Source organism: Mixophyes fleayi, chromosome 4 (assembly GCF_038048845.1).
Source record: "Mixophyes fleayi isolate aMixFle1 chromosome 4, aMixFle1.hap1, whole genome shotgun sequence".
NCBI lineage: Eukaryota > Metazoa > Chordata > Amphibia > Anura > Limnodynastidae > Mixophyes > Mixophyes fleayi.
The window spans coordinates 285,787,924-285,802,567 of NC_134405.1; the positions used below are offsets into that span (position 1 = coordinate 285,787,924).

At 38.8% G+C, this 14,644-nt stretch overlaps 1 protein-coding gene across 1 annotated transcript in view; it reads right to left on the reverse strand.

The window, feature by feature from the left end:
* Positions 1 to 13,305, reverse strand: part of SPDL1 (spindle apparatus coiled-coil protein 1) — a 39,523-nt gene extending 26,218 nt beyond the window's left edge. Inside the window, exons 1-5 of the mRNA XM_075209817.1 lie at positions 13,075 to 13,305; positions 10,102 to 10,276; positions 9,157 to 9,333; positions 7,776 to 7,970; positions 5,475 to 5,624 (exon numbers count right to left, since the gene is read on the reverse strand). Of these exons, the coding sequence (XP_075065918.1) occupies positions 5,475 to 5,624; positions 7,776 to 7,970; positions 9,157 to 9,333; positions 10,102 to 10,263 (684 nt within the window). The 5' untranslated portion in view covers positions 10,264 to 10,276; positions 13,075 to 13,305. The remainder of the gene's footprint in view (positions 1 to 5,474; positions 5,625 to 7,775; positions 7,971 to 9,156; positions 9,334 to 10,101; positions 10,277 to 13,074) is intronic.
* Between the last annotated feature and the right edge of the window lie 1,339 nt (positions 13,306 to 14,644).

Sequence of the window (14,644 nt, forward strand, 5' to 3'; positions counted from 1 at the left end):
TTTCCAAGCCCAAAAAAACAGCTGAAGAAGCAGCTGTATTTGAGGTAGCAACCATTTCCCTGTAAGGGCTCTCGGGCCATAAATGTTAGGCGTCCGACGCCACAGCATCAAAATAGATGATGGAAATCAAAAAGGTCCGAACAGCAAAATGAGGCCGCTCTGGGACCGGAAAAAAGAGGGATGTCAACGCTAGTCCCCTAAACCAGGAGAACACTGCTTTGCGAGACACACGGCGGACCACCAGACTAGCTGGGATGCACCCCCTCCTAGAAACTCTTGAACACCCACGAAGAAATGGGACCTGTAAATAACATGTACACTCCCTAAGTTCTAGGGAGACCCGACTTGGCTATGGACAAATCCACTTGAGGATCATTAGATTGAGAACCGACAGACAAAACAGGTTAACATGTCAAAAGAACCTGGGCTCCCTCTCGGAGAGCCCTATGACCTAACCAGGAAAGCACAAAGAAATTAATCCTGGAGTGACCCACTTTATCTGGTAAATGACTGATTGCTAAGGCATTCGGCACTCAATAATAATACATTGGACTCACTTGGCCCATAGTGTGTTACAAAGCACACCCCTCCGACCATACACAGGTCGACCCCTATCCTGTTATTAGGATATGGGTATTCCATAATTCCAGAAATGCTACAAATATAAAACAGCCCTGCATTATGAGACCAAATCTCTACAGGTTTCCTGACCCCCTGCACAAGAAGGACAACTGACCCACTCAAAAATCAGTGTGGCCAAGCACCACCCGAAAGGTAAACCAGTGGATCAGGGCAGAGGGATGCTATGCACGTCCAAAACAAGGAAGACAGCTTCCCTTGATGAGAATCTCCCTGTTGAGACATGGGAGATGTTCCGATGAGGAAAGCCAATGATTCACTAGAACCTTGGTATCCTATTTTATAAAACAAACTCATGTTACTGAAAGGAAATTCTGCCAGGAACATTTTGGCACTGAGTAGAAGAGAGACAAGCGTGTTCTTCGGTAGGAAGATACGGAATGTTCCATTCTAGAAGATGAGGCAGAAGCCAACACCTCTGGTGTGGTAAAATAAGCGAAGACCTGGGAAGGTTTAAAGTGACCACCTGCGAACTCAATAATGCAGCCCTGCTGTTTGCCGAGAGGCTGCAAGTATAATATTCTGGCTGAAAACGTCTAGCTATAAGCTAAGCGTTTGTTGTAATAAAAAACTTCCATGTACGGGGGATGCCCCCCAGACCTATGGATGTTTACCTGACAGCCACTGTACATAAACTATAAAAGTACCCCTGTAAGGCTAGGCCTGACCCGGAATGTGGTACCGACCTTAGCGCAACAGAAAAGATGAACGTATTGAACATGTAATCATTGCCTGGTGTCGCTGACATAAAAATAAAAGAAAGCACACCCACCGCCAGAAGACTTTGAATACACGTTTGTAATAGTGCCAATTGAGAGTTCCAATATTGGAACGTAGTCCTGTAAGCCTGTGACAAACTAGTGTTATCATAGCTGGATGGCTATATTACTACCAGCTATGACTCCGCTGGGTGAATACAAACCACCCCAGTAACCCTTAATGTAAATAAAGGTTAGAAAACTACTTCTGTCAGAGAAACACTCTACCAGCTCCTGCTCTGTGTAGGAAAAACCTCTTTAGTCAGCTCCCGCCAGGGATAGCAGAATAAGAGAACTGAACAACCACAGGGTCGTCACCAGCCGGGATTACTTCCCTTGTATTCACTCTGACAGGAAAGAGAGGGAAGATGAAAATCTGGCCAGTCTATTACCGTTTCCCTGGTTTTTGTCAAAAGACAGACACCGAGAGAAATATATGAGGAAAAACATTTTCCCAATAGGGTGGCACTAAGGCTTAGATTGCCAAATGAAATAAAGACTGGTGTTTTGCCAATGCTAAAACTGTGTAAAAGTTTAAGCCAGAATAATCCACCTCGTGTGTGTGAAACCAGAGGGAATAATGTTCTGGTTAGTAAAACCAAGATCGAAATAGACATCCTCTAGTGAGAATCCTGATTCTGAATGTGACAACAGTGAGAAATAAAAATCTGCTCATCTGTGGAAGATGGTGAACAACAGCGTCTCTGTTCAGATGTTTTTTTCACCTGAATAGCGGAATGCCGCTTCTGTGCTAGCGGACAGATATAAGCTGTGTAGGGGCTTAACCAACACAGTGTAAACATGTGTAGAAGCATGAAAAAGGGTATACTCATGTACCATTTCGGACTTTAAAATCACCTTAATGCGCTCGACCACCCGAGGCGACAGTGATTTAGGCCAGACCTGTTTCTGCAAAACAGCTGACACCGAAATGGGAACACCCTGTTTGTAGACCCTAGGCCATTGATGCTGCCATAGATTTAGCCCAGCTTGACATCCGCAGAACTGCAGTCACCGAAGTGGATGCACCTTGTTCGCCAAGCTAAGTCTCATAAGCTGCACCGAGAGCATCCGGGCTAAGCTGTAGAAAAGGGGATATTAAAATATCCATTTTGTACAGACATAATGCAACTCAGGAAATATAAATGAATCTCGTCATTTGTACATAATTATTGTCAGTACAGACGGAAATCTCCTATTGGGGGAGTTTTTCCAGCCAAAACGCAATGGAATTATAGGCGAGACCAAATACATCTGTATGATATGTTTTGGGCACCTTAATTATATACACATTGCAACATGCAAATGCCGATTCTTACCTTGGTAAAACATACAGCATAACATATATTCTTTCAACTAAATACATTGTGTGGTACATATACCTATACACACACACACATTATATATATATATATATATATATATATATATATATATATATATATATATATATATATATATATATATATATATATATATATATATATTACACACACACACATATGTGTGCATACAGAGCATTCTGGATAGGCTGGTCAAAAGATAATCCAGACGTACATACGGCACCTGTATATTCTAGTACAGGCATAACAAACAATGTCTATTAAACTTGGGAACTCTGCTGCAGACAGTGAAAATTAAAGGCACAAGTTGCAATAACAAGCCCTTTATATATATTAGAGGTTCAATGCAGCATAGAAACTCCTCTAGGATATATACCAGGAAGTTTCTAGGAATTAGACACCAAGTGAGAAAAACAGTCCTAGTCTATATTCAAAAAGACTGAACAAGTTAACTTTTGTTTAGCAAACAAATTAAAAACAATACAGAGGTACCGGCAGCTTTGAAGGCAGAGGGGTTAGAGCGTGCAGCCCGATGTCTCTGTCTGGCACAGCCTCCAGGCATGGGCGCCGTCTGTGTTTAGTAGCTGAAAGGCGGAGGGAGTTCAGACTTCCATCCGTCCCCAAGATGGCCGCCTCCACGCGCCGCCGAACTGCACATAAAAAGTATGTCAGTCGGCTTTAACAAAGCATCCACCGCCAATTTTAAAGTGCCCAGGCTGCGGGGAGCATGACTGCGCTAATCGCCTTTAGTGCAGCGCGATTGCGTCTCTGTCCCCCCGCTCGCTGCCCACAGGGGGAAGGAGGCGGGGAACCTTGCCGGCATGTCCGCGGGGGGAGGAGAGGCTATTGTAGCTTCACTCCCGCCCGATAAATAATTAAGGGCCCCGGCCGATCTATATGGCCGTATGTATGTGTGTATATATATATATATATATATATATATATATATATATATATATATATATATATATATATATATATATATATAACTGTAGCCACTCCCGTGGCTGCTGCGATATGCTGCCCTTGGCAGACTTACAATAAGAGGGCCAACTGCTCATTTCTAGGGAGAGACTGCCGGCAATGGTGCAAGTAAGAGGCAGGCTGCTTCTTACCTTGCGCGGGGACCCGGGTGAAGTAAACCTGACAGGCTATTCACCCACTCTGGGACTTAGGCTGAATCCCCACGCTGCACCTGCAAAAAGGAATAAAATAAAAACATGAAACCTAAAACTAAACTAAGTATAGGCAGAAGCCTATACAGAGATGACCTTTCTCCAGAAGGCACTTACAACAACTGAAGTCAGCTACAGAGGAGGGGCATAGTGGGGGAGGAGTCCGGGGAACAAACAAGTTTATAAGTGCCTAACTCCAGTCCCACCTACTATACCCCAAGGTAACGCAGTGTCCCCCAGTGGTAGGACAGAGAAAATTGAGTTTTTCAATGTAAGAAGGTGACTTACTGATGGAACTACCCTTATGTAATAAATGTTTTATTTATTCCATAACCATTTTATATTGGTATATAGTTATGTGTTTTTATTGCATGCTCATGTATGTTAATGACTATCTTTATAATCATGCTAATCAATTCAATTTGTCAGACTATAAAAAGGCTGTTCTATCACACTATTAAGCTTGATGACAGAACTACATTTGTTGAATTGCAGTGTTCCACCGCCCCTACCAGAGTCATCACATGAGGATGATTATTTAGTATTAGGAGCAAAGCAAAAAGACAAAAAAAAACAAAACAATTTTGCTTGTGGACTTCACCACATTCTGATGCAATTGGTTCAAATGCATTTTTTTTTTGCATGCAACAAAAACACTGGCTGTATTTGCATGTTTTAAACAAATACTGGACAACTTTTTTTCACACTGCACTTTAAAGTCGAGCTAGGACACGTCCCCTGCCAACTCTAAATTTTTATTAACATTTTAAATGTGCCTCCTGCTGCGATGCAAAATGGTTTTAGCAAGAGCAAATGTGCTTCCCAACTCTAAATTAGGCCCTCTGTATCCACGTTTGCATATCTGTTATGGTGCCTATTTACTTACAAACTCTAATCGTTATTTATGTGATTTCTTTTAAAATATAAAAAGAAAAATTACATAACTGCACACACACACACACACACTTGTTCCTCTCTTATCAGATATATTTAAACTTTCTGGCAGCACGGTGGCTTAGTGGTTAGCACTTCTGCCTTACAGCACTGGGGTCATGAGTTCAATTCCCGACCGGGAGCTCCGGTTTCCTCCAACACTCCAAAAAACATACTGGTAGGTTAATTGACTGCTAACAAATTGACCCTACTCTGTCTGTCTGTGTGGTGTGTGCGTTAGGGAATTTAGACTGTAAGCCCCAATGGGCCAGGGACTGATGTGAGAGAGTTCTCTGTACAGCACTGCTGAATTAGTGGCGCTATGTAAATAAACGATGTTGATGATGAGGATGACAATATATTATTAAAATGTTGCACTGAAGCATGGTTTGTTTCCCATAATTATTGCTAACAAGTATCCAATAAACAAAATGTTATATAATATGCTTGTGGCTCAGTGTTTGCTGCTAGCACTCAACTCTACTCAAGAAAGTAGTATGATTTCACTAATCAGCATGAACTGCTAGAAACACAGAGGGCAAATAGGTGTTGCTGTGTGAATCAGAAGTGAAACAATTTTTTTTTTTTTAAAGACAAAATCTTTTTATACGAATAAAAAGGGTTACCTCTAAGGCATTACAGTAACTAACAGCTTCTTTTTCCCTTTCCTCCTTTTCCATCTGAAGACGTTCAACCTGTCGACTTTGGTTAGCATTGGAGAGAATGAGTTGTTGTTGCCGATACTGCAATTCATTCATTTCTTCTTCTAAAATTGCCTATTGTTGTGAAAGGAAACATATGCACATTTAAAAATGTATGCTGTCCACTGACAATACTTCTAGTAAATGCCCTTGCTAAATCTGGACAATGGTTTCATCCATCTCATGGCAAACAGCTCTCAAATAACACTGGTGAACACTCATTTTATTGACAATCATAACAGAGTGATTTTGGGGTAACTTTGTGGCGCTGATTCCAAATATGAAATCGGTTTTGCTAGATTGCCTCTAATTTTTTAGATAGTTGGTACCTTACTGAAAAACATTAAAATGTTTTTCAAAAAATGCAATGGTCAGGCAGAGCCTATTTACAAATTGCATTGAAGTGGTCTCAAATCATACAAAAGTGAACACATGAAATACATAATTGCATTATATATTTGGTATAATAAAAAATAAACATAGTAAGCCGATTCGGACAAATTAACAATTAATGCATAGTAAAACAATACGATTTTCTTTTATGTGTGTTATAAGGAAAGTCACGTTGAAGGCTCTAGAAATAGTCTGCCATTATGTGTGTGCTTCCATCACCTTTATATCTTGATGAAACCTCTGCCCTTATTCCTTGCTTTTATTACACTTGATGGCAGATAAGAACCCCTTGGCCCATCTAGTCTGTTCAGTTTTTAAACTATTGTAACACCTCCAACCCTACTTAATCCTTATTTTTTCTTAAAGATGTCCTTATGTCTGTCCAAAGCATGTTTAAATTGCTCTAATGTATTTGCCATCAGAGGTGGTAGAGGCTGTCTATTCCACTTAACCACTACCCTTTATGTGAAGTCATTTTTCCTCAAGTTTCTTCTGAACCTACTCCCCTAGTTTCAGGGCATGTCATGATGTTCTCTTCCTTTGAAGAATGTTTCCCTCCTGTACCTTGTTAAAACTGTTGATCTATCTGAAAGTTTCTATCATGTCCCCCTTTTCTCTTCTCTGCTCCAAACTATACATATTACGATCTTTTAGCCTTTCCGGGTAAGTTTTGTGCTGTAGGCCATGCACTATTTTAGTTGCCCTTCTTTGTACAGACTAATGTATTTATATTCTTCTGGAGATATGGCCTCCAAAACTGAACACATACAGTGACATTATGACTTCTTTCTGCTACCGATTCATCTCCCTATGCAACCAAGCATCTGACTTACCTTTCTCTTTGCTTTGTTACATTGCTTACCTACCTTTAAGTCCCCTGAAATAGTGACTCCTAGATCTCTTTCATCCTCTGTAGTTTCCATTATAGTGCCATTAATACTATATTTAACTTTTGGGTTTTTGAGGCCCAAGTGCACGATTTTGCATTAAACTGTAGTTGCCATGCTCTTGACCATACCTCTAGTCTACCTAGAACATCAATCATTTGTTTTACACCTCCTAGTGTATCTACCTTGTTGCATATCTTTGTGTCATCTGCAAAAAGGCACACTTTCCCTTCAATACTATTATCAATATCACCAATGAAGATATTATAAAGCACCGGTCCAAGTACAGATCCCTGGTGTACTCCACTGACAAGCATATCCCTCCTGTGAACGCACTCAATTTACTACAACGCGGTTTCCTAACCTGCAACCAAGATTTTATCCATTCAACCATCTTAGAATCCAATCCCAAGCTTTTGAGTTTATTTAAAAGCCTGCGATGTAGGATATTCTAGAATGATCGCATGTCTCACCTTCTAGAACGTTCTGGTAGATTCCCACATGCAAGCACCATGGCTAAGTTCCATATTAATTGAGTATATCCATCATCTTAAAAACTAGAGCCAGTTCGAAAAAAACATTTCATTTTTGAATTCAGCAACAATATACCCTAAATTTATTCTTAGCAACCAAAGAAAAAATGTTTTTTCGGTTGGGCTGTGTAACTTACGCCAATTGTGGTTTGATATAAAGAAAAGTGGCTGACTTAGCTAATAAGTTATAATCTTGCTAGCATGCATATCACAAAGAACAGATAGCAAGGGAACTTGCTTAATGGTAACCAAACCTTACTAACTTATAGGACGTATAATTTATTAAATCGACATCTTCTAAATGAAAATGGTCCGGGTGTACAAACACATACAAACTTAGAACTTCACTACTGCAAGAAAAAACAAAAAACAAAAAAAAACAACAACCCCACATACCACATTAACTAACTCACCTTTGCACTTTCAAGTTCATGTATCTCAACTTGTAGGGTGGACATTTCTGAAGACATGGTTTCATGAACACGCTCCGACATCATCCGCAGCTCCTCCGATTTATTAGCCAGCACCTCAGTCTGATGGTCTAATTTGTGTTTAAGTTGTTTCTCGCTCAGTCTTGCTTCATCTAATTCAGCTTTCAGCTTCTCCATCTGTAATTTCACAAGTACTCAATATAGTTGGTATTTTGCAAGTTCACACAATTCTAAAATTATTTTTAAATGAAATATTAGAATTATATGATTCAAAATGTCATAATAGCACAGGTAAAGAAGTTTAATTTTGAGTGATTTTACAGCTATGAATGGTGTTGTGGTCTACTATTATATTAATACAGGTATCATTCTTTATATAGCACCAATATATTCCATATCACTTTACGTGGAGCTCCAAGGATTTCCAACTTTAGACCAAAAATACAAGGGGACCTTCAATGACCAATAAATATAGTTTATATTTACGTCCATTTGGAGGTTAATTTGGCCTTATGGCATGTGGCAGCTTAAGCTGTCTGAACAACTGACTATTTTCAAGATGGTTACCCATGTATTTGGCCAAATTTGACAAAAATCCAGACATTAAGTAATAAAGCAAAACATGTTGGTTTATAAATATAATTTATCAACATATAATAGTTTGGTGAGCACACCAGCAACTAGCTTTTTCTAGAAACTGCACACACAATACATACAAAACAAAGCACGCAACAATTTTCCCTATGCCAATAACTGTACTAAGATCTATAGCTCTCAGCAGAGCATGGAATCAGCATTGTGTGTATGCCTAAGGATCTGATGTCATCACAATACGACATCACATGACGACGACAATTGGCAGATGATCGCCACAAATCTCTAGAAAAGTGGAAAATAAACTAAACTGGTTTTCACCCAGCTTGCACTTTCCTACTATCTTCTAGAGCAATTACAAGTATGATTCAATATTTGTAAAGTAATGTTAAAATTTACATTTGGAAAAACATTACAGGTAAAAACAAGAAAATGCAAAAATATTCCAGAGCTGACCTCTGCTGTAAGAAATCATTTTTCAGAAAGTCCCAAGAACAAAATGCGCTGGGACAAGTAACTCTACACACTTGCAGATTTAACTGGAATTGCTCTGTGCAAGCAACCTTACTGCTGCAGTTCAACTGTGGTCCAACACCGTCAGAAAGCGGAGAGCTACTTGACCAGGGGAGTGGCGGAAGAACCAGCTTTCCACTACTAACACTGGCTACAGAGTAGGCAAAGGTGATTTGGCTGCACATATATATATATATATATATATATATATATATATATATATATATATATATATATATATATATATATTCCATACCTTGTCTTTCAGTTCACTAATTTCACGATTATGGTTCCTTTCAAGCTGCTCTTGTAACTGTTCCAGACAAACCTTCTGTTGCTGCTTTACATTTTCACATTCAGACGTCAAACTTTCTAACATTCGATTTTTAAGTTCAACTTCTCGTTGGAGAGAGTACTTTTCTTGTTCCAGGTTCTGTAACATTAATCAAAATAATGTAGCATGTCAAAAGCAATGTATTTATTTTGCAACAGTAAAACTAATCTGCACATATTGAAAATAACACTTATACCAAAGGCTTACTTTTGGAATACTTACCCTTTAGATTTACTATGGGGAAGGTAGGAAGATACTCAATGTTCTAAACCACAGTTTAGGATACAAACACCATAACATACCAAAAAAGGAATACCTAAGCTTTGCAAGGCAACCAATATTGAAATGTACACTAGAACATGAAAGGCCATTTCCACTAAAAATACTTTCAGAAATAACAGGGGGTATTCAATTAGGAAGGCAGATCTTGGCTACGCATAGTGCCAAAACGGTACCACAACATTGCAGATTACCTTTCACAACCCTATGGGGTGCAAAGGGAAATTAGCGGTATTTCGAAGTGTGCAACCGCAATCTGCCTTCCTTATTGAATAACCCCCCAAAACCGCAAATATCAGCCTTACAGAATTCAAGTTATTCAACAGAACGCATAATATATCTTGAAATATAGGCAAGATTCCAAGCAAGTGTTACATCCTATAAGTAGATACACTTGTACAGGAGTTTCCTGGCAATGAAGAAAGCTACAACAGCATGTTAGTGTTGATCTTGCTACCAAGCAGGGTTTTATTCCCTCATACGCAGTAATTTCCTTATTGCCATCTCTTGATGAGAACATTCAGCACAAATAAGTTATATATATATATATATATATATATCTGTTTCGGGTTTTAATACATCATTTACCTCAATGGTACTAGTCATTTCATTGCGCTGCTCCTCTAATTGATTTTGAAGGTCACTTTGACTTTCCAACAATTGAAGTCCATATTGTGCAGCCTTATCCCGCTCCTCTTCTGCCTCCTTTAATTTACGCCGCAGTTTTACTAGAACATCTGACTGATCCATTTTGTCAGATTTCCTAAAGGCACAAATAATAAGGGATGTTACAGTGAATTACATCAGCCATTTGGGATAACATTTTGCCAAAAAGTATAGAAACTTTTTTTTTAAAGACATGTGAAATAAATCACATCATACACGTTTACTGTACATTCTTATATACAGTACATTCACCTTGTCTTTTATCTCCCATGGTAACAATTAACCCCAGCACTTGATGCTTCTAAAAATTAATATACCAAAGAAAGTAAATTTGTTAGCAAAAATGTATGGGTATCATATCAGAAAAAAATAATCCCTATACAGAAATGTGAAAAAAATAAAATAACAAATAAACATACATACATACATACATATATATACACACATACATATTTGTGTAGATCAGTCTTAAGTGAAAAATCACACACAAGTTAAGTCAATTGATACAAGCAAATGATAAACACAAGCAATTGTAATCTCGTTCTCTAAAATGTGATAGACAAAAAGAAATAGTATAAGGTGCAATGCACCAAGTATACACAATATCATGTTAGAAACGAAGCTACAGATACTCCCTGTCATTTTTGATATATCAATGTGCAAGAGAGTTTGCTAAACAGTAATTAACTTTCAATAATACCATCAGGGTGAGCAAGTGGTTAATGGAAACAGACATCGTAATGGCCAAAAGTTGAGAATGACACAAATATTGTTTTTCACAAAGTTTTCTGCTTCAGTGTTTTTAGACCTTTTTATCAGATGTTGCTATGGTACACTGAAGTAAAATTACAAGCATTCATAAGTGTCAAAGGCTTTTATTGCCAATTACATTAAGTTTATGCAAAGAGTCAATATTTGCAGTGTTGAATCAACTCTAGGAGATGGTCCTGGTGCTGCTGGACATTCTTGGGAGCCCTGAAGCCTTCTTCACAACTATTGAACCTCTCTCCTTGAAGTTCTTGATGATCTGATAAATGGTTGATTTAGGTGCAATCTTACTAGCAGCAAAATCCTTGCCTGTGAAGCCCTTTTGTGCATAGCAATGATGACTGCACGTGTTTCCTTGTAGCTAACCATAGTTAACAGAGGAAGAACAATGATGTCAAGCGCTACCCTCCTTTTAAAGCTTTCAGTCTGTTATTCTAACTCAATCAGCATGACAGTGATCTCCAGCCTTGTTCTCGTCAACACTCTCACCTGTGTTAATGAGAGAATCACTGACCTGAAGTCAGCTGGTCCTTTTGTGGAAGGGCTGAAATGCAGTGGAAATGTTTTTAGGATAAGGTTAATTGTCATGACAAAGAGAGACTTTGAAATTATTTGCAATTCATCTGATCACTCTTCATAACATTCTGGAGTATATGCAAATTATCATAAAAACTGAGGCAGCAGACTTTGTGAAAAAAAATATGTGTGCCATTCTCAAAAGTTTTGGCCATGACTGTACACTATGGATCAAAAGGTTTATCGCATAGGAAAAAAAGTAAACAAAACTACAACGGCACTCAACTGCAAATTATTGCTAGTTACAGGTACTGTCCCCTCACCTATAGAGCACAGATTAAAGCTTAACTATTTCATTCAACAATTCCCACAAAATATGCAACTTTTTGGTGTTTAGTTCACAAGCATACTATTATGCTTATTTTTTCCCTGTAGAATAGCCAATAGCATGACACAGACTAAAAACTTAGACCAGACAGAAATACGAACATAATAAATTAGCATCCCACACCAGAACTAGGGCAAAAAACTACAGCTGTATACAAACATTAGCATTAAAAACAATGTCTGTTTAAAGTGAAGACAAACATTGCACTTTGCCCTTTTCTTTAATAAAACATTATGGAAACTGATGCAAATCAAAGTGAATGCTTGTTAAAGACAGTGTGAGCAGGTCCATTTACCTATTTTCTTAAGATTATTCAAGTTAAAAAGGCATTTAGCAGATTTTAATAAGTGAACGTGAGATTTCAACTCATGTGTACAAATCAACATCATTTATTTATATAGCGCCAACATATTCCGTAGCGCTTTACAATTGGGAACAAACACAGTAAACTAATAAACAAACTGGGTAAAACAGACAAGAGGTGAGAAGGCCCAGCTCACAAATCCTTACTTATACCAAGTGTCAGTTTGCTATGCAGATTACAGCAGATTACCTGGTAATCTGTTCAAAATGTAAAATCCAGTTTAAAAATGCTTACTCACCATCTGCTGTGCAATATGTCAATCACACTGCTGTTTGAAATACCAGATATTCACTATATGGAGGCTGCCCTGCACGGTTTCACAGAGATAATGTTTACTATAATACTACTTATGTGTTATATGTAGTATCACCATATCACCCTTGTGAAGCCCACAATAGTTTAATCTTCTGTGCTAATAGGATAAACTAAATAAGCAACTCAAACATTGTTGAGGACAACGTATTTTGCCTAGGAGATATCAGTTTAGCATCACTGCATGCTGTACAGAAAGTAGGTTAGTATTTTGGTGCAAACAGGGATCAATGTTTTTTAAAAGCTGTACCACCACCTTGTAAAATATTTAACAAAAGTTTTCCACAACCCCACACCCCTCCTTCAATTACTATAAGCATTAAAGAGATTTGCAGTAACATTTGTTAGCTTAATTATAGAACAGAACCAGCAGATCCCTAGGAACAACGACTGCAGGTAACTTCCCCTTGATACTATTGGATATATCTTTAGATGTTGATAAAGGTGTCAGCGGTGATAAGTGGATGTAAAGCCACATACGTTTTTAACTTAAAACAGGTTGCTGGTTTATTTGAACTTGGTAACAACAGATTATGCAGGTACTCACAGTGATGACTTGTACAGCAGCAAACAGGTTCATACAATCTCTTGCAGGTTTCAATGTACACACTTATAACCCAGGTTAGTGGTATGTAGTGTATATACTGTGGTGCAGACTCTCCTATTAATAAGGAGGGAGCCTCCGGTCACTCTATGAGAATGTTATGAAGGTCTTCGCTATATGCGGCACACACCCATCTGACAGTCCCCGCTCACAAATCTAATGGGAGAAACGGCGCAAAGCCAAACTTCCGGTTTGTGCCCCGGCTACGCATGCGCAGTAAGACATTCAGGACGCCAGGCGTCCTGCCCCACTTCCTGTTCCACTAGCGCATTAGGTATAAGGGCAGCAATTAGGTAACGGAGACGGAGCGTAGCGCTCCTCATTCCAACAGGAAACGGCTAGGAGGTGGGCTTTTTAACTCGCTGGTAGTACATCTATCCGCAGTTTGCTCCAACATATGTAAAAATAAAACAGACCAGCCTATAAATTAATTCAGTATTTTGTTACCTGCACACAATTATCAGAAGTCAATACAATGAAAATTGCATTTACCAGTTTAATAAAGATATACAAAAATGATCTATGCCCATTCATAGGTGATGGTGTAAAAGTAAAAGAAGCACAAAGTAAAGGAAAACCATCCTTGAAATGGATGTAAGAGGGTGTCAGAGCGGGGAGAAACAGATCCCAATTCCAGAGTCTGTAAACGTGCAAGTGCCCTGGGGAAGACCGATACTGCCGCAAATACAAACAAACAAGCGACTTGCATGCTTTCGGACTCGGGGATTGGGGACTTTGTTCCCGCTGCAACACGCCCAGGCTTCCATACATGAGACAATCCCGACTGAGAAGGAGGATTATGAGGAAGGAGATTGTCCAGTATCTGGAATACACATACCCCAGACTCTGGAACCAAAAGGAGAGAACCCGGGGAAATACCTTAGACTATACGCCCCAGAAGCTGTAAAAATATATGAAAAACTGTTATACAATTCTGCAATGTTACTTGAACCAATAAGTAGGTGTATATTCATAGTACAATTTTAAAGAGAGACAAAAGTTTTATGGCGTGGCACAGGTTTTATTCAAGTAATCCTTTCACATACTTTTATTATTTATACAAATACATATACCGGTATGTTATAATGTTGATAGGGGTTTCTTGAGGAACTTGTAGATCTATTTGTAACTTTTAAACTCAATAAAACTGACATAATCTCAGTTTCACCTTCTGAAACAAATGTAAATTCAGTTTTGTAAAGAGTGGTAAGAAAATAGGTATGGCATATATTTCACATTTTCTCCCACATTTTGGCCCTCCTTAACCTGCCCCCAGACTTTTGTCAGGTGGCACTGTGGTTAGCATTGCAGCCTCACAGCACTGGAATCATAAGTTTGATTCCCAACCAGGGCCCTATCTGTGGAGTTTGTATTTTCTTTAAGTGCTTACCTGGGCTTCCTCCCACACTCTAAATACATACATGGTAGGTTCATTGGCTGTTGACCAAAAGGGCCTTTTGTGTTAGGGAATTTAGACTGAAAGTTCCAATGGATGGGGCAGGCACTGATGTGA